The 19,268-nt window shown below is 41.7% G+C and overlaps 1 protein-coding gene across 1 annotated transcript; it reads left to right on the top strand.

Annotated features, from left to right (window-relative positions):
- Window position 1: 1 nt before the first annotated feature.
- Window positions 2-17,700, top strand: elac2 (elaC ribonuclease Z 2; the record flags this gene model as incomplete). Its single annotated transcript, XM_083896477.1, has 24 exons — window positions 2-254; window positions 2,729-2,779; window positions 2,880-2,950; window positions 3,666-3,730; window positions 3,915-3,972; window positions 4,664-4,732; window positions 4,817-4,948; window positions 5,143-5,204; window positions 5,310-5,368; window positions 6,593-6,665; window positions 6,747-6,859; window positions 6,941-7,033; window positions 7,145-7,283; window positions 8,522-8,607; window positions 8,864-8,985; window positions 9,119-9,212; window positions 10,193-10,331; window positions 10,415-10,453; window positions 10,577-10,686; window positions 11,197-11,296; window positions 11,422-11,542; window positions 13,317-13,395; window positions 15,193-15,337; window positions 17,440-17,700. Exons 1-24 carry the CDS (start codon window positions 22-24, stop codon window positions 17,698-17,700), a joined length of 2,514 nt encoding a protein of 837 aa, XP_083752603.1. The 5' UTR covers window positions 2-21.
- Window positions 17,701-19,268: the final 1,568 nt, after the last annotated feature.

Raw genomic sequence — 19,268 nt, 5'->3', positions numbered from 1 at the left:
GTTTCCCACGTTTTACGTAGAATGGCGACGAACAGCGACCACAGCGGTGACTGCGGTCCGATGAGGCAGCAGCAGCAGCAGCTGCCGGGACCGAGGAAAGTCAAGCACAACGAGCCGCTGCGCAAACAGAAAACCAAGGAGAGCCGGATGAGACGCGGGGACTTTCACGGTCCGACCACGGTTTACCTGCAGGTGGTCGGTGCTGGAAGCAGAGACACGTCCGCGTCTCTTTACGTCTTCTCAGAGTACAACAGGTACGGTCAACACCTGGGCTCTGGCAAGTCTGCTCCGTGGGGGGTCCGATATTATCGGCCGATATTGGCTTTAATATACTGGCAAAAAGTCCTATCAGAGTACGACATTATTGGCATCGTATCATCAAATGTATTATGGGATATTGACAAACACATATATATCGGTATCTGTTATCGGCCAAAGCACTCCAAACTTATTGGCGTATCATATATTGGCAAAAAGTCCAATATCGAAGTATGGATGCATGTTATTATTGGCCTAGTATTGGGATATATTTGTTTTAAGATGTATTATTGGATATTGGCAAACGCACATATATCGGCACAAAGTCCCAATATCAAAGCAGGGATGCACGATATCGGCACGGTATCATACCAGCAGATATTGCCTCTAAAATGTATTATTGGATATTGGCAAACACATATATATCGGTATCTGTTATCGGCCCAAGCACTCCCAACATATTGGCATATCAGATATTGGCAAAAATTCCAATATCGAAGAAGGAATGCGATGTTATCGGTACAGTATCGGCAGATATTGACTTTAAAATGTATCATCGGACATTGGCAAATGCACATAATATCGTCAAAAAGTCCAATGTCGAAGTAGGGATGCCCAATATTATCGGCCTAGTATTGGGATCTATTGGCTTTAAGATGTATTATTGGATACTGGCAAACACATAGGCACAAAGTCCACTATTAAAGTAGGGATGCACAATATTATCGGCACGGTATCATACCAGCAGATATTGCCTCTAAAATGTATTATTGGATATTGGCAAACACATATATCAGTATCTGTTATCGGCCCAAGCACTCCCAACATATTGGGATATCAGATATTGGCAAAAAGTCCAATATCGAAGAAGGAATGCGATGTTATCGGTACAGTATCTGCAGATATTGGCTTTAAAATGTGTCATCGGACATTGGCAAACACACATATATCGCCAAAAAGTCCGATATCAAAGTAGGGATGCACAATATTATCGGCACGGTATCATACCAGCAGATATTGCCTCTAAAATGTATTATTGAATAATGACAAACGCATATATATCGGTATCTGTTATCGGCCAAAGCACTCCAAACTTATTGGCGTATCATATATTGGCAAAAAGTCCAATATCGAAGTCTGGATGCATGTTATTATTGGCCTAGTATTGGGATCTATTTGTTTTAAGATGTATTATTGGATATTGGCAAACGCACATATATCGGCACAAAGTCCGAATATCAAAGCAGGGATGCACGATATCGGCACTGTATCATACCAGCAGATACTGCCTCTGAAATGAATTATCGGATATTGGCAAACACATATGTATCGGTATCTGTTGTCGGCCCAAGCACTCCCAACATATTGGCATATCAGATATTGGCAAAAAGTCCAATATCGAAGAAGGAATGCGATGTTATCGGTACAGTATCCGCAGATATTAGCTTTAAAGTTTATCATCGGATATTGGCAAACACATATATCGTCAAAAAGTCCAATATCAAAGTAGGGATGCACAATATTATTGGCACGGTATCGTATCAGCAGATATTGCCTATAAAATGTATTATTGGATTTTGGCAAACGCATATATATCGGTATCCGTTATTGGCCCAAACATATCGGTGTATCGGATATTGGCAAAAGGTCCAATATCAAAGGGATGCACAATATTATCGGCCTGGTATTGGTATCTATTGGCTTTAAAACGTATAATCGGATATTGGCAAATGCACATATATTGCCAAAAAGTCCAATATCAAAGTAAGGATGCACAATATTATTGGCACTGTATCGCATCTGCAGATATTGCCTTTAAAAATATTATTGGATATTGGCAAACGCATATATATCGGTATCTGTTATCGGCCCAAGCACTCCCTACATATCACCGTATCATATATTGGCAAAAAGTCCAATATCGAAGTAGGGATGGACAATATTATCGGCCTGGTATCGGCATTTATTGGCTTTAAGATGTATTATTGGATATTGGTAAATGCATATATCGGTATCAGTTATCGTCCCAACATGCCTGTAAAAAGTCCAGTGTTGAAGTAGGGATGCACGATATTATCGACACAGTATTGTTTTATTTATCTCAACAAAAATCCAATGTTGTGACATGACAATTTAAATTATATCTCGATTTTTTATCACGATATTGCAATAACTCTATTTCATATAAGAATATTCAGGATAGGAGTGCTGCATGTGGCTGTAAAACACTTTTCTCAAGGTCCAACTGAAAATAACAACATGGTTTTCTTGTATTTAACGACATTTTCGGGCCACTTTTACTGCAACTACAGAGTCAAAACATTCATGACTATATTGAAGAAAAGTAAATTTACTGCGGCATTAAACGATTGTTTATCTTGGCACATATGATCTGTATTACTTTGGTGAACTGAGGTTGTTCTGGTTGAAATGAGCAGCAGAAATAAAGCCGGACTCTTCTCTGTTGCAGGTACCTGTTCAACTGTGGTGAAGGAACTCAGCGACTCATGCAGGAGCACAAGTGAGTGATCCACGTCCTCCGTCGCGCTGTAATAACACAACAACACTGTCCCGGTCTTTTGTTTTTCCAGCGTTAACGTGGATTTATTTCCCTGTGTCAGACTCCGAGCCGCTCGCCTGGACAACATCTTCCTGACCAGACTGAGCTGGCCGAACGTGGGAGGTTTAGCAGGTCAGCAGCTTCTCTCTCATGGTCGAGTTTTGGGGGGAGAGATTAAAATAATAGCAAATAACACATTTTTTGTTGTTAAAAAAAAGCAGCAGTTATCAGTGAGTGAGGATGAGGCAGGCAGACGCAGTCACAGAGCAGACGGTGAGCATCACACAGCCATTTATTCACAGCCAGTCATTCACTCTGTCCACTGAAAAAGAAGAAGGTAGATGTGGATCTATGCTGTGTGTTGTGTTTGAGTCTGCTGCCCCCAAGTGGCTAAAATTAGGAATTACCGCACTGAGCCAAACGAGAGAACGCAGAGACATCTCTTTACTAAAACCTCTGTCATTTTACTCCGCTTCACTTCAGCAGCATCAGACTTTGCACAGCTCGCTTCCACACGTTGTCACATGACCTCCATGCGTTTTTAAGTCCCTACTGCAGATTTTAAAGGTGATATTTACTTTAAAATGCAATATTTTTTTAGGCGAGAGAGAAAAAAATCCTTTATTTCTGCTGTGTTCCATGTGCATTTACTCTGACACAGTGGAATCTACGGTGAATCTCACAGGTTTTATTTTTATTTTGATACCAACATAATCCACATAGCGCTAGAGGTTTAGTCTGTTTAGTCTGGTTTGAGCAGGGACTCCAAAAAGAGGGTCAGGGAAGCTAAAAGTTAAAAATCATGTTAAATGTGATGATTTTTCTGTTGTTGTTGTCATAACTGCAGGGATGATCCTGACTCTGAGGGACACCGGTGTCCCCGAGTGTGTCCTCTCTGGACCTCCACAGCTGGTGAGAGACTAAAAAAAACACTTTATTATTGTTATATAATCTCATACGGGTCTGAACAGACGTATGAGATCTGTTTATTCTTTGGATTTCGCGACCCTAATCGCTATTTTAAAGAAAACAGTATCACATTGAACCGCTAATACGAACACATGTCCACTCACTGACCTCTGTCTCTCATTTAAAGGACAACTACGTCAGCGCCATCAAGTGTTTCTCTGGACCGCTGGACAACATCAAGCTGTGTGCGTTCACTTTACTTTCACTGAATTTGACAAAGGTGATATTTCAGGGTTCCCACAGGTCCTTGAGGTCATTGAAAGTGCTTGATTGATTTGGTGCAAGGAGGAAGTGAAGTTGATATTTTAGGTCGAACGTCTTCCTTCGTTTGTTACGACGCCACCTACTGTTTCACGCCCCTGCGTCGCTTAAATGTACGTAGACTACGATTTTGTATTTTTGTTTTGTGAGATGATAACACAGCGCTTAGATAACATACAATGGTACATCTGCTGCTCACAATTGGAATTTTTGTTTTTAATACAGTCAAAATACAACTAGAACAAATTGGGAAAGATGGACGTATATAAAAGAGCAAATAAAGAAATGTCTACCAGGGAGTTTTGAAATAAAACAAACAATACAAACTATTCGTTAGTCCAAATAAAGACGAACATATCTTACCCATTTGGCCCACAGTTAAAGATAAATATGTTCTTCTGAAGGCGAACAGAGAAGGTAATCTGTTCCATGAGGTAAATGTCGTTGACTACAGCACATTTTAGTCCTTGAATTTGTGGGAATTGGTCCTGGAAAGTCCTTGAATTTCATGTCAACCAAGGCGTGGGAACCCTGTACTTGTGTTCAATTGCACTGAGCTGTGTTATTGTTATTTCCAATAAGACATCATGGTCATATTATGTCGTGTTCTCGCAGCCGTTCGACCGTACACCGCAGAGACGTACTCGGACGAAACTATGACCGTTTATCAGGTGCCGGTGTTCGGTGAGTCTTTTTTAAAGTGTCTATATTTAAAGTTATTCTATTGTCCACTTACTTATATTGCTCTTTCCCCACGTGACTCCTCAGCCCAGTCGAAGGGTCTTGGCAGGAAGTCGTCGCCCAGGTCCAGCAGCCCTCCTCATCCTCCTCCTCCTCCTCTTCGTCCTGCAGCGTCACAGACGGACGACGTGGACCACAACAGCTGCAGAACGAGTCCAGGTGAGCGCAGTTCCCTGCTCAGCCTGCAGGCGTCTCCGAGGGATTAAGTGATCCTGAGAGATGAGGGGGAAAATGAAAAGTCAACCAGCAGCAGCCAGACTCTAATTAAACATAATCCAGATGAGGATTATGTTTTTCGTGTCGTCGTGTCGTATATTTTCCTCTCTAATATTTTTTTTAAATTTTATTTTAAGGTGAAAAACGAAGCAGAGTCACCAGAGACGCGTCTCACCTGGTGGTCGCCTTCATATGTAAGGTAAGAGACCGCGAACGTCCTCACGCTGCGATGTGACGTTTAAAAAACTGCACGGACGTTTTATTTTGATCCGTTCTTTTCTTTCTTCTCTTTTTTTGGTCACAGCTTCACGCAAAGAAAGGGAATTTCTTGGTGGCTCAGGCCCGAGAGCTTGGACTTCCCGTGTGAGTGGATGTTTGTGTCACAGAGGAGTTTTATTACCTTAAATGTATACTTTTCACTCATTTACATAGGATGCAAATCACCCAAAATGGACACCAAAATTAAAAATGGCCCACTTCCTGTTGAGTTGAGGCCATGGTTACGGTTTACTTTTTTGTTCGTCTTGTTCTATAACATCATCCCACCAAGTTTCGGTAAATTTGGTGAAACTCAGTTTATGCGGAAGTCATAGGGTACTTCCTGTTTCGTGGCGAACGCTCGAAATTCGCCAAAAACAGCAGAGGGTTGCCATGGCCACGCCGTTTTGCATCCGCTAAACTTTTCGACAACATTTCGTCTTTGATGTATCTAGTACAAATTGGCCCTTTTTTTTATGCCGGTACAACAAACGAGTTCGCTCATTTACGTAGGGTGCAAATCACCCAAAATGGCCGCCAAAATTAAAAATGGCCCACTTCCTGTTGAGTTAAGGCCATGGTTACGGTTGACTTTTTAGTCCGTCTTGGTCTCTAACATCTTCCCACCAAGTTTCGGGAAATTCGGTGAAACTCGGTTTATGTCGAAATTTGCCAGACCGCAGAGGACTGTCATGGCCATGCCTTTTGAATCCGCTAAACCTTTCGACAACATTTCAACTTTGCTGCACCTAGTACAAATTGGCCTGATTTTTTATGTTGGTACGTCAAATGCGTTCATACGAATTCGCTCATTTACGTAGGATGCAAATCGCCCAAAATGGACGCAAAAATTTGAATTGCCCAACTTCCTGTTGAATTGAAGCCATGGTTACAGTCTACTTTTTTGTTCGTCTTGTTCTAGAACATCATCCCACCAAGATTCGGGAAATTCGGTAAAACTCAGTTTATGCCGAAGTCACAGGGAACTTCCTGTTTCGTGGCGAACGCTCTAAACTCGCCAAACCGCAGAGGGTTGCCATGGCCACGTCTTTTAAATCTGCTAAACCTCTCGACAACATTTCGCCTTTGACGTATCGAGTACAAATTGGCCCAGAGTTCGCTCATTTGCGAAGGGTGCAAATCGCCCAAAATGGACACCAAAATTCAAATTGGCCGACTTCCTGTTGAGTTGAGGCCATAGTTACGATTTACTTTTTTGTTCGTCTTGGTCTCTAACATCATCGCACCAAGTTTTGGAAAATTTGGTGGAACTACGTTATTTAAGGAGTTTTATAAATTCATACTTTTTATATACTTTTTCCCCTGCAGAGGCACAGCAGCCATCGGTCCACTCATCACACAACTGAAGGCGGGGAGAAGCGTCACGTACGAAGGAAGAGAGGTGTGAAGAAAGAGTCTTTTTTACCTTTAATTAACCCCTTTACTGTGGCTGTGTCGACGTCTCACAGTGTTGTCGTCGTAGATTCGTCCCGAGCAGGTCTGCACTCCCACTGATCCAGGACCCGTCTTCATTATCGTGGAGTGTCCGTCTGAGGAGTTTGTCGCCGCTGTCTGCAACAACGGACAACTGAGACGGTGAGGAGACACTTTTTAAAGGGACAGTTGTTGTGTTTTTGAAGCGTTGGGTCAAGGATCTAAATCAGTCATTTGTTGTAGATACCAAACCGGAGAAGACTCTGCTGTGCTGGTGGTCCACATGACTCCAGAGTCTGTGCTGAACTCGGATCAGTACAAAGAGTGGATGGACAGGTTCGAGACTCTTCTCCTTCTTACTTTACCTTTTTGTTTATTCCTGACGTTCTTTTTCCGAGTTTCCTTCTTCTTCTTCTTCTTCTTCTTCTTGTCCGTGTTTTCCCGCAGGTTCCCGTCCACGACGGAGCACCTGGTCCTGAACGAGCAGGTCTGCACCGACTACAACATCAGGAGCCACAAGATCCAAGCTCAGCTCAACGTGATCCACCCCGAGATCTTCCCACAGCTCAGGTCCGTCAGAACAAAGGTCAGTGGACGAGTACACATGGAGAACATCACGCTGATACTGGGTCGTTTGTACAGTTGCTCTCAAAACAGACTTTGCTGATTGGAAAACTAAATTAAATTCAATTAAATTTTGTTTTGTTTTGTTTTGTTTTATTTCAATTTTATTTTTAATGTAATTCATAGTCAGCCCCCACTTCAATTTAATTTAATTTTGTTTAGTTTTATTTATTTCAATTTTATTTTTATTTAATTCCCGGTCAGTCCTCACTTTAATTTAATTTTTAATTAAATTTTTAATTAAATTTTTAATTAAATTTTTAATTTAATTTAATTCACAGTCAGCCCCCATTTTAATTTAATTTAATTTAATTTAATTTAATTTAATTTTGAATTCAGTCAGCCCCCACTTTTATTTTATTTTTATTTTTATTTTTTAATTCACAAACATTGTGATGGTTAAATGTCTCCACTGCCCCCTACTGTCAGTTAGTGGGAAAACCAGAAACATTGAATTTTCGCTCTAAACGAGGACAGAAGAGTTGTTTGCGTTAGCGGAGTTGTTGTCGTAGTTATGTACAAATAACAGTTAGGGTTTGAGCATGACTGTGCAAGAGTTATTGTTGTTATTATTATTATTATTATTATTTTTCGCATTTTTGAAAAAAGATTCCTGAACATTCCCCCGAAACGCACAGATTTTGCGACCGCTAATGTTCGGTGAAAATGCGTGGAAAATTGGAAGTGGTAGGGGCTAAAAACTGACGCAAATAAGTGCTAGTCGGTCATGAACGAAATTTGGTACATGGGTTCATTAAGTTGGACCGTAAATAAAAGTCGATGACAAGTGTCCTGTGAACCCTACAGGAAGGCCGCCATTTTGGATTAAACTATCTTTTAACAAGCTAGAGGGTCCAATCCAGCCCGCAGGATGAATTTGTTAAAATTTCACATTACGATTACATTCTAATAGTAATTTGAAATACTTTATTTTTAATTTCCAGATACCTGTGACTAAATGTTTGTGCCTTTCAAGATCCACTGTGATGGGTAAATGGGTAAATTTAGACACGATATTGTTGAAATTGCACTAAATTTCCCACAAAATGTCATGTTTTGTAAAAAGATACTTCTTGTTCTTGTTGTTCTTAAGTTAGTATGCTGTTATTTTTACTGGTCCGGCTTACAAAAACACCCCCGTTTAAGACTCTGGTGGTGACGGTGACGCTCTTGAACGACGACCTTCTCTGTTTTTCTCAGGATCCTCCGGCCGATCTCCACGTCCCCGTGGTCAGAGCCGAGTGTCTGCTCAAGTTCCAGCTCCGGCCTGTGATGGAGTGGCAAAGGTCAGTTTGACCTCTGTCGTCTTCCGTCTTCTTCTTCTTTTAAAAACTCGTCTCACAAGCGTCGGCGTGTTTTTCGTTATCTTTCCTTTCCTTCGCTCTGTTTCTGTCAAACGCTGTAGAATCATCAGTGTGAGAAGAATCCCTGTTTTCCTCACCAGTGCTTTTGGCACTGGTGCAGTGGTGTGTGTCGCCTCCTCCTCCTCTTCCTCCTCCTCCTCCTCCTCCTCTTCACTCCTGCGTCTCTCGTTCGTTACAGAGACGCGATTCCCTCCTGCAGCGTGGAGGAGTTTGTGAAAGAGGCTTCAGACGTGCCCAACTTTCTGGACGAAGTGGACAAGTGCAGGAAGATCTGCTCCAGTGATGCTGAAAATCCCTCCGGTCAGTTCTCCTCGCCAAACACGGCCGGATATTTTTAGCTTTACAGAGCCGGGTTTTCTGTGTTTAGTGTGTGTGGAAATACTTGAAAAATAGAGATTTTAAAAATGTGCAATCATGTTTTTTTTTTTGACAGCAGGGCCCAAATATCCAGAGGTGGTTTTCTTGGGGACGGGATCAGCTCAACCGATGAAGATCAGGAACGTCAGTGGGACTTTAGTTAATGTTAGGTATGAAACTCGACTTTTATCTCTCAAAACAAGAGATTTTTTAAATAATAAAAAACAACATGATTGTTCTTAAAAGTCATATTTGTTCATTTATTTTCTTAAAAATAAAAAATCACCCTAAGATGAAAACAGAGGCAAAATTTAGTTCCACCGAATTTCCCCAAAATTGCTGGTAATATGTTATTGACCAAGACGAACAAAATAGTCGACCGTAACTATGGTCTCAACTCAACAGGAAGTCGGCCAATTTGAATTTTGGCATCCACTTTGGCGAATTCCACCCTACGTTAATGAGCGAACTCGTCACTAGACATAAAAAACATACGCCCATTTGTATTAGACGCATCAAAGGTGAAAAGTTGCGGAAAGATTTTGCGGATTCAAAACGGCGTGGTCACGGTAACCCTCTGCGTTTTGGCAAATTCCGACCATTCGCCACAAAACAGGAAGTGCCCAATGACTTCGGCATACGTCGACTTCCACCGAATTTCCCGAAACTTGGTGGTAAGATGTTATGGACAGAGACGAATAAAAAAGTCGACCGTAACCATGGCCTCAACTCAACAGGAAGTCGGCCAAATTTAATTTTGGCGTCCACTTTGCCGAAGCCCACCCTACCTAAATGAGCGAACTCGTCCGAGCGCGACATAAGACAAACACGGCAATTTGTACTAGACACATCAAAGATGAAAAGTTGTCAAAAGGTTTTGCGGATTCAAAATGGCGTAGTCTCACGGTAACCCTCTGCGTTTTGGAACATTTTGACCACGAAACAGGAAGTAGCCGACACTTCGGCAAAATTGAGTTCCACCGAATTTCCCGAAACTTGGTGGTAAGATGTTATGGACAGAGGCGAACAAAAAAGTCGACCGTAACCATGGCCTCAACTCAACAGGAAGTCGGCCATTTGGAATTTTGGGAGTCCATTTTGGTGACTCATTCTACGCCAATTTACTGTTGTTGTTTTCACGCCTTCGTAGCCCGAGTCACTCCATCCTGCTGGACTGTGGAGAAGGAACCTTCGGTCAGCTCTGCAGACACTACGGGGACGACGTGGACGTCGCCCTGTCCAAGATGTCCACCGTCTTCATCTCGCACTTGCACGCCGACCATCACACGGTAAATAAATACACCTCAATGATTTGGAGTGGATTACGGAGTCTGTTCTACGTGATATTTAACCCTCAGACGTTTTGTTTCAGGGTCTGCTGAATCTGCTGTACCAGAGGAAACGAGCGCTGGTAAATAAAACGCTTATTAGTTCATGTTTTTACATTTTTACAGATTTGTTTTTTCCCAGTTTTATATCGAACATCTTCTCGAGTGCTTTCGACTAACGCCGTCGTTACGTTTCCGTCCTCCAGATGGCGTTGGGGATCGCGTTCAGCCCCGTGAGCCTGATCGCGCCGTCGCAGATCATGACCTGGCTCAACCGCTACCACGAGCACTGTGAGGAGATCCTCAGCCACGTCAAGTACGTCGACACGAGCACTGGTATCACGATTGCGTACCGTTGGTGGTCCACGCCACGCAGCTTGAGAACCGTGGTTCTCTAGACTTGTTTGACTTAAATGGGATCTTATTGATTTTTTAAAAGTGCTGTTTTGACCTGAAACTCGTCACTAAGACTTTGAAGTTGGCTCATTTTCTCACAGACCTACACACAAACTAGTGGAGTCGCTGCCCCCTTGTGGCCACTCAAGAGAATGCAGGGTTCAAGCACTTTTCCTTAAAAAGTATTGTAAATATAAAAAGTAAGTAATTAAGGCCCTGAAAAAGTATTAAATGGTCTTAAATGCGGTGTGAGAGGTGGGGAAAATGCTAGTTTAATGACAAACGGCGAGGAAACGACAATTAACCAAGGATGAGTGCTATTGTGGGCATTTAATCTCGATTATCGTCTGCTCGAGTTATTGTTCTTAAAAAGTCTCAAATTTAACTTGTTACAGTACATATTGTTTCACCGTCTCTCGTCTGTTTTCAGCCTCATCCCTAACGCCCTCCTGTGCGACGGCGCCGAGCCGCCCAGACAGTGGACGGAGTCGCTGATCAAAGCCGCGCTGAAGAACAACGACCTGACCGAGGTCTGCGTCACTTTGAGCGCAAACGTCGCTCTGTATTTTTTGCTTTTCCCTCTTTCTTTAAAAGCTGTGACTCATCGTCCTCCTCCTCCTCCTCGTTTGTGTTCGTGTTTTTGTTTGTGCTTCAGTTCCGGACGTGCACGGTGCATCACTGCAAGAACGCCTTCGCCTGCAGCTTCGCTCACCAGTCGGGCTGGAAACTGGCGTTCTCCGGCGACACCATGCCCTGCGAAGGATTCGTACGCATCGGTCAGTGACGCTCGGAGCGATTAGAGCGGCGGGTCTCAGACGTGCGGCCCCCAAATCAATTGCATGTGGCCACGTCACTTAATATCAACTTATATAAATAAATATCCAATTTTCAAGTGTGGTTAACGGCGTCAGCGTTAGCGCATGACGCGCTTCATGTTTACGTGACTCCCGATTGTTAAAATTAGTCTCTAAGCCACATCAGCATCATGGTTACCCTCAAAGGGCCAGATGTAACCGTCATACAGAATAAATGTAACTACATAAAACCAAATATAATGTAAACTAAAGGTAACTATTCTGTATTTGTTTATTTCACTCGTCGCATGACGCATATACAATGATACACTGCGACCTAGTGCCGTCACATCGCCGTGCATTGTGGGAAATGTAGTCTTAAAGCAGCATGGACCTATCTTAACACAGATTTTTAAGACCAATCGATCACTCGCGGGCCACATACATTGGCGTGGCGGGCCACATCTGGCCCCCGGGCCTTGAGTTTGACACCTGTGCTCTAAAGTAACGCTACAGAGGCACAGGTACGCTGGTTATTTGTAGCGCTGCTTTTTGTTTCATAAACAGACCGCTCCAGGTCCACTGTAGGCGCGCTAACGGCGCTAAAGGAGCTAACGCAGCTCAGGGAGCTGACGGAGCTAACTGGTAAACGGTGCCTGGACGTCGCATGTAAACATGACATCACGCACGTCTTTTTCCGGTCAGTCATCAAAGAAACGTCACGCGCTAACATTAAAGCCGTTAGCCGCCGCTAACGTGCCCAGCATTAGTTATTTATCTCTGTATGTTTTTTTAACACTATATTAAATTTCATTCCGTATCAAAACAATCACTTTTATTGTGAAATGATGTCAAATATCATCATAAATATTATCATTTCGCAAAAAGTTGGCTTAAATGTGAATATTTTCGTCATTTCTTTGCTCCACATAACAAAGAAATCATTCAAACTGAATCATTTTGCTTTGTGGACAAAAAGAAAGACATCATTTCCAGGTTTGACAAACACTAATCAACGTTTTTTTAACATTTAACTGACATTTTCTGGACCAAAAATAAAACTCTAAACAAGTTATTTCTGTATGTTTTTTATTCCTATATCAAATTTGCATCATAAATACGTTTATATAGTCAACTTTTTTTTGGTTCCATATCAAAACAATCACTTTTAATGTGAAATGATGTCAAATATCATCACAAATATTATTATTTCTCAAAAAGTTGGCCTTTTTTTTTTACTTCACCAGCCCCTTACTGACCTAACTGGACACTCGGTTGCCCCCAGGTCATTAAAGTGTGAGACCCTTCCTGTATCAGAGAGCCACGCTGACGACAACGCTGTCGCTAATGGCTAATTGAGCGCGCACTTTATATATATCCCACGTGATGAACGCAGGGTCATCGTCGCCAAAACCGGGAGGCCGATCTGAATAATTTATCTGATATTTCCTCAGCGCCCTGACTCGCTCTCATCTCTCCTCTAATGGCTCCTGTGGGATCCCACTTCATTGACTCCTCCTAAATTGCTCGACTGGATTCGGTCCAGGAGAGAAACGCCGTATATATAAATCCCGCCGCGGCCACGGCCGCCGCCGCCGCCGCCGCCGCCGCCTGTTCATTATAAAAGGCTCGGCTCAGCAGACAAACAGGGGGCGTGTGCCGGGGCCTTGATTACCTGACTGATTTCCTGTGGGACGGGAAGAGGCTGTAAGAGCTCGTCTGATTGTGCGGCTGCTGTTTCTGTTTCCGTCTGCAGGGAAAGACGCGACGCTGCTGATACACGAGGCCACGCTGGAGGACGGACTGGAGGAGGAGGCCGAGGAGAAGAAGCACAGGTGAAAACGACCGCGATAGACCATTAACCAAAGGCTCACGTCACGATATTTACGTCTGATTAAACCAGGGGTCTCGCGCTTTAATGACCTGGGGGCCACTGAGTGTCTAGTTAGGTCAGGAAGGGGCCGGTGAAGTCAAAAAAAGGTCAACTTTTTGAGAAATAATAATATTTATGATGAGATTTCACATAATTTCACATTAAAAGTGATTGTTTTGACAATATAAACTGCAAATTTAATATGGGAATAAAAAACATACAGAAATGACTCATTTAGAGCGGCAACTAACGAATATTTTCGTTAGTTGCAGCTGTTTTTGGTCCAGAAAATGTCAGTAAATGTTAAAAAACCTGGAAAAGACAACGTTCTCAAATGTCTCGTTTTTGTCCACAAACCCAAAACGATTCAGTTTTAACGATTTCTTTGTTTATGTGGAGCAAAGAAACGACAAAAATATTCACATTTAAGAAGCTAAAACTGGTTTTAATCATGAAAAAAGCTTCAAACAGGTTAATTTATTGTATCAATTAATGATGGATTAATCGTTTCATCTCTAAACTCATTATAAATTGATTTGATTTTGGGGCGGCAAGTTTGAGACGACTGGATTAAACCGTAAATTTTGTGTTTCTTTTGCTTTTAAATTGCAAAATTACGTCGTTACAAGACTATAGACGTGCAAAATAAAAAAAATGTATCCAATATTGTTTAGAAACATGGCAACGGATAATAATAGTACTACTTAATGAAAAGGATATTGAAAATAATAACAGTGAGACGTGTTTAAAGGAGTTAAAACAAATAAAAACTTATAATAATAATAAAATCTTTGATGTTTAACTCTCCTGCACCAAACCCCATAGAGAAAATCAGTGTTTTTATCTCTTCTTTAGTCATATTGTAGAGTTTGTGTCTATTTGTTAAACCTTAACAAGCATTTTCCAAATACTGAGGTTGCAAAATAACACGGTTGTAATTACTAATTACTGGCAGCAGGGGATCGACAACACGTGCGTAACTTTGTGTAAAATCGTTGATATTCTCTATGGAGTTTGGTGTGAGTGAGTGAGTGAGAAAACGTGGTCTAAATCTGATAGAACTACACTTTTTCTTCAATATAATTAGCACGAATGTATTAAAACATGGCTGGAATAGATTATAGCCAAAGGCAAAAAAAACAACAACTCTGCACCAAAACCCCATAGAGAAAATCATCGTCTTTAGCTTGTGAGGACGTATAGAGCTGCTGATCTGCTGCTGCCTCATTTATACGTTTGTGTCACTTGGGTAAATCCAAACAAAATACTTGAAATACTGAGGTTTTTAGCAGAATTACATTTGAAGTTGATGATGGAGGCAGCGATGGATCAACAACTCGTGCGAGCCTTGATGTAAAAATCACTCGTTTTCTCTACGGGGTTTGGTTTGAGCGAGTGAATCTCGCCACTATCTCATTTAACTCCACTTTAAACAAAAATTAACTGTCCCTTTTCATGCGATTTGCGCAAATGGATAGAATTATTTTACGAAAAGTCAGACGGCAGCAGTTAAAGCCGTCGACCGCCTACAGATACAAAATAACCGGATTAGCCGTCGGAGGTTTGCCGTCGTGGTTTTAGTAGCTCGTTAGATTCCCTCGCACCTCCACAGACGATTGCCATCGATTTCTTTTCCCCCTTTTTTTTACGGCGGCAGAGTGAGCATCCGTCTCCACGAAAGCGTCTCTTACGTCTGTGCAGAGGACGATATTAGCTGAGAGTCTCTCGCTTAAACGCGTCTCTTTTTTTCCCCTGGCAGCACGACGTCGCAGGCCATCGGCATCGGCGTGAAGATGAACGCCGACTTCATCGTGCTCAACCACTTCAGCCAACGCTACGCCAAGATCCCGCTCTTCAGCGAGGACTTCACCGACAAAGTCGGGATATCCTTCGACCACATGAGGGTACGTAAACCCGATACAGAGACCGTAGTGTACGATAGGATACACGGCCCGCGATACCAATATATCCGTTTGCTAACTGTCGTATTTCTACCGATATCTCTGGTCCAAACTCCGCCAAAGTCGACGCTGGACACACTGGTGATCCGAGCGATCCACCTTTGGTGTCTTTGATGGACAGATAAACCAGTTAATAAACGGATAAATAAACAAATTAATCAGTTTGAGTGCTTCATAAGCCCTTAACCAGATTATTGTATGGTTTTCTTTGCTCCGTACAGCAAAAAAAAATCTTTAAAATGTACAAAACGTCGTCATTTGGAGATTTGGGAAACCCCGATTGAGTTTTTTTCGACATTTCTTGCCATTTTCTGGACCAAACAAAACGATTACTCGCGGTGTCCGTCACGATACCATACATGGTCCACGATACCGATAATATCGCGACGCACCGATTCTGCGATAATCGGCGTACTGTGCGGCAATCGTATAGCGACAGGTCACGATATCTGTCTAAAACAAAGCGTTTTTACATTTATCGATGTGAATGCGCGTTTGTGCAGGTTGTCTTACGGTTTGCCCGTATTTTGGATTTTAAAGACGGAGATTTTTTTACTAGCGCTGTCAAACGTTAACGCGTCAACGGCGTTGAGCGACGTCAAACGGCGTTTCCACGACGACTGCCCGGGAAAAAAGACGCGCGTGACGTCGTGTTTACGCGACTCCCGATTTGTTAAAATGAGTCTCTAAAGCATTGGTTCTCAAAGTGCGGCCCGGGGGCCAATGGTGGCCCACAGAAACATTTCTGGCGGCCCCGCAGTGAATTACAGTTGATAGTTTTAATCCAGGAGCGACTAAGCTTGTTAAATGTTTATTGGACATTACTGGATACAGACCAATAAGTGTAAACAAAAATACTGGGTATTTACCTGGTTTCTATATGGTGAATTTTAGTGGATTATTGGGTTATAACCTGGTAATAAGCAGGTAGCTACAGCCCCCAATTACTAGCTATTTACCCAGTAAATATATGGTAACAGAAATGTGTTACTTGGTATTAACCTGTAATTAGAAGGTAAGAACAATGGCCAAAATACTGGGTAAATTTACTGGGTATACTGGGTACCCAGTAAATTATAAAGCGTTATTATATTAATGCTTAAATGACATTATATTAACGCGAATATTACTTAACGCTAAACTGTAGAACTGCAATCTGGTCATTAAAATGATTACAAATGGGATTTATTTCTGTTTTTTTTTCCTTTGGTGGCCCTCAGTCCAATGTTGGGTTCCTAAATAGGCCCTCAGGTATCAGAACTTTGAGAACCCCTGCTCTAAAGTAACGCTAAACTTTAAAAACAGAGGCACACATACGCAGTTACACAGGCATGCTAGCTATTTGTAGCGCTGCTCTTTTCCTTTAATAAACAGACCGCTCCAGTTCAACTGTAGGTGCGCTAACGGAGCTAATGCAGCTAATGCTAATGTCTTTTTCCGGTCAGTCGTCATGGAAACGTGTCCTGCGCTAACCTATTGCACAGCGCTAATTTGTACATGATTTTACAGTTTAAAAATAGGGGGGGGGGGGGGGAAATCCCAATAAATATCGCAATATTGTGATAATATCGTGACTTAAAGGCGCGGTATGTAGGAATGTGGCCAAAAAACGGTGACTACATTCAAATTCAAAATATCCTAAAATACCTTTTAGGATTCGTTTTCTGACGTAACTGGCAACCCGTGGTCGCTCGGCAGCTGAGACTCTACTGACTGCAATGATTGGTAGACGGCGGTAGGTGGCGCCACATGACGCCATAACGTGATTTCAAAACATAAACATGATTTGCAGTCTGCAAAATATTTTTTTTTAATGCAAATATTTTGTCTGTACTGTTGTTGTTGGTGAGTTCAGTTTGTTATATGAACATTATTCCTGAGTCTCTGTGACATATTAGGAGGATTTTATGGCCAGTTTTATGGCTTTAGATTTATTACATAATGCATCTTTAAATATCGTGGCGTCTCTGACGATTCTGTAGGACGTTAGCGTCAGATTTGCTGCGTTCTCTTCACCGTCGTCTTCATCACGTGTGTTTTCTCAGATTCGCTTCGGAGACTTTAAAACCCTCCCCAGACTCATTCCCGCACTCAAAACCCTCTTTGCCAACGATATTGAGGAGATGGAGGAGAGAAGAGAGAAGAGGGAGATGAAGAATCTGAGAGGCGACGGCGGTGGCGGCGAGGCGAACATCGTCCAGTGGACGACCGCGGCGGCGGCGGCGGTGGACGGCCGCAGTGCCAAACGTAACCAGGAGGAGGAGGCAGACGTCGACGCAAAGAGACGGAAACTTTATGAAACATGAGGAAATTACTTTTTGACATTTTAATTTAAATGAACTTCAGATTTTTTTTTTGTTAATTTGGCTTGTGTGTGTGGATTGACTGAAGAAAACGCAATGTATATTGCTTTTGCGTTGTACATTAATTAGTAAGATATGAATATAGATTATGGATTTTTGTTGAAATGAATAAAGAAATGCCACACAAACGAGGTGTTTTTTTAACTTGGACGCTGTAGTTTTTCTACGCGCTAAGACTGCGTTAAATTTACATCGGTGTGAATTGTGGCAGTGACGTCTACTCCGAGTTAACCGTGTTCCAGTTGAAAAATAGACGAAAACACGCAAACGGCGTAGCAACATGTTCACAGATAAACATCGGACAGTACGACTGATTTACTGTGAAAGAAATTACATTGAAAGTGCACTTAATAGTAAAACTAGCAGCTAGCTTAGTGATTCTGACCATGAGCTAAAAATACTGATTTTATCAATGGTCATTGGTTTGGGAGCAAAATATGCAAAAAAACAGTATTTTTAGACTCTTAAATTCAGATTAAAGGAAGTAAAACATACGTAGTACTTGGATGAAAACAGAAATGTGGTTCAACAAAGTAGCTTCATGTGTTTTGTGTGCCAATTTGCAAATGCTAGCATGCTAACATGCTAGACCCCTATGTAAACATGAAGTGGCTGCTAAAAAATAAGCATGTTAGCTATTTAAATACAGTCTGTGGCTGTTTTGGTACAACTTGAATGTTATGATAATTTTTATTATTATTTACTTATTTATAAACTGTTGCTAAAAACTAGCTAACGTTAAACTAACTTAAGCTAATTAGCTGGCAGGTGTGTTTGGGTGTTAGCACACCGTCAGTTAGTGGCTATTTGTGACAGTTAATACATTAGCGATGTTTACTGCAGGTACTTAAATCATTTATAAACCAAAAAACATAAATGTTTAACACAATTTTTTTTGTGTCTATTGAACACGATGGGTTTTACTGTAAGTGGATATTTATATATTTGTCGATAACTCCTCTAGCGCGTTGGCGGAGGCTGCTTTATGACGCGTTAACGAATGAAAACATCGTAAAAACTCAGTTGTGATAATGATTATATAACCATTATTGGATAAGTTATAAACATCAATACTGTACATTATTTTATGGCCTGTTTTTCCTTGTGTTTTAAGGCACGTCACAGTTTAAAAATGACTTGATTTACAAGCTAATTTTATGTTTTTCTACCCAGGTAAAATGTGTTCACCACATTAGCTGATTCTTTCTCAAACCAATTTAAGACTATTTGGCTTGTTTATAATACGGCTAATTAACGTGACTGGCTAAAACCTGTCCTATAACCCGTCTTATTTGAAAGTAAAATCATTTGAGCAAGTTTTTATCAAATTTCCGTGTTCTTTTTGTGCCTAAATAACCACTAAAAACTAATTCTCAACCAAGATGTCGACAAATAACTGCTGTGAAAATAGGTCTGTGACTCCAGAGTTAAATATTGTAGGTCACATGGGTCAAACTCAAGGCCCGGGGCCCAGATGTGGCCCGACACGTCATTTTATGTGGCCCGTGAGC

This window comes from Microchirus variegatus (assembly GCF_963457635.1).
Source record: "Microchirus variegatus genome assembly, chromosome: 10".
Lineage (NCBI taxonomy): Eukaryota > Metazoa > Chordata > Actinopteri > Pleuronectiformes > Soleidae > Microchirus > Microchirus variegatus.
Note: the sequence above shows the minus strand (reverse complement) of the source record. Positions and strands in the feature narration are given on the sequence as shown.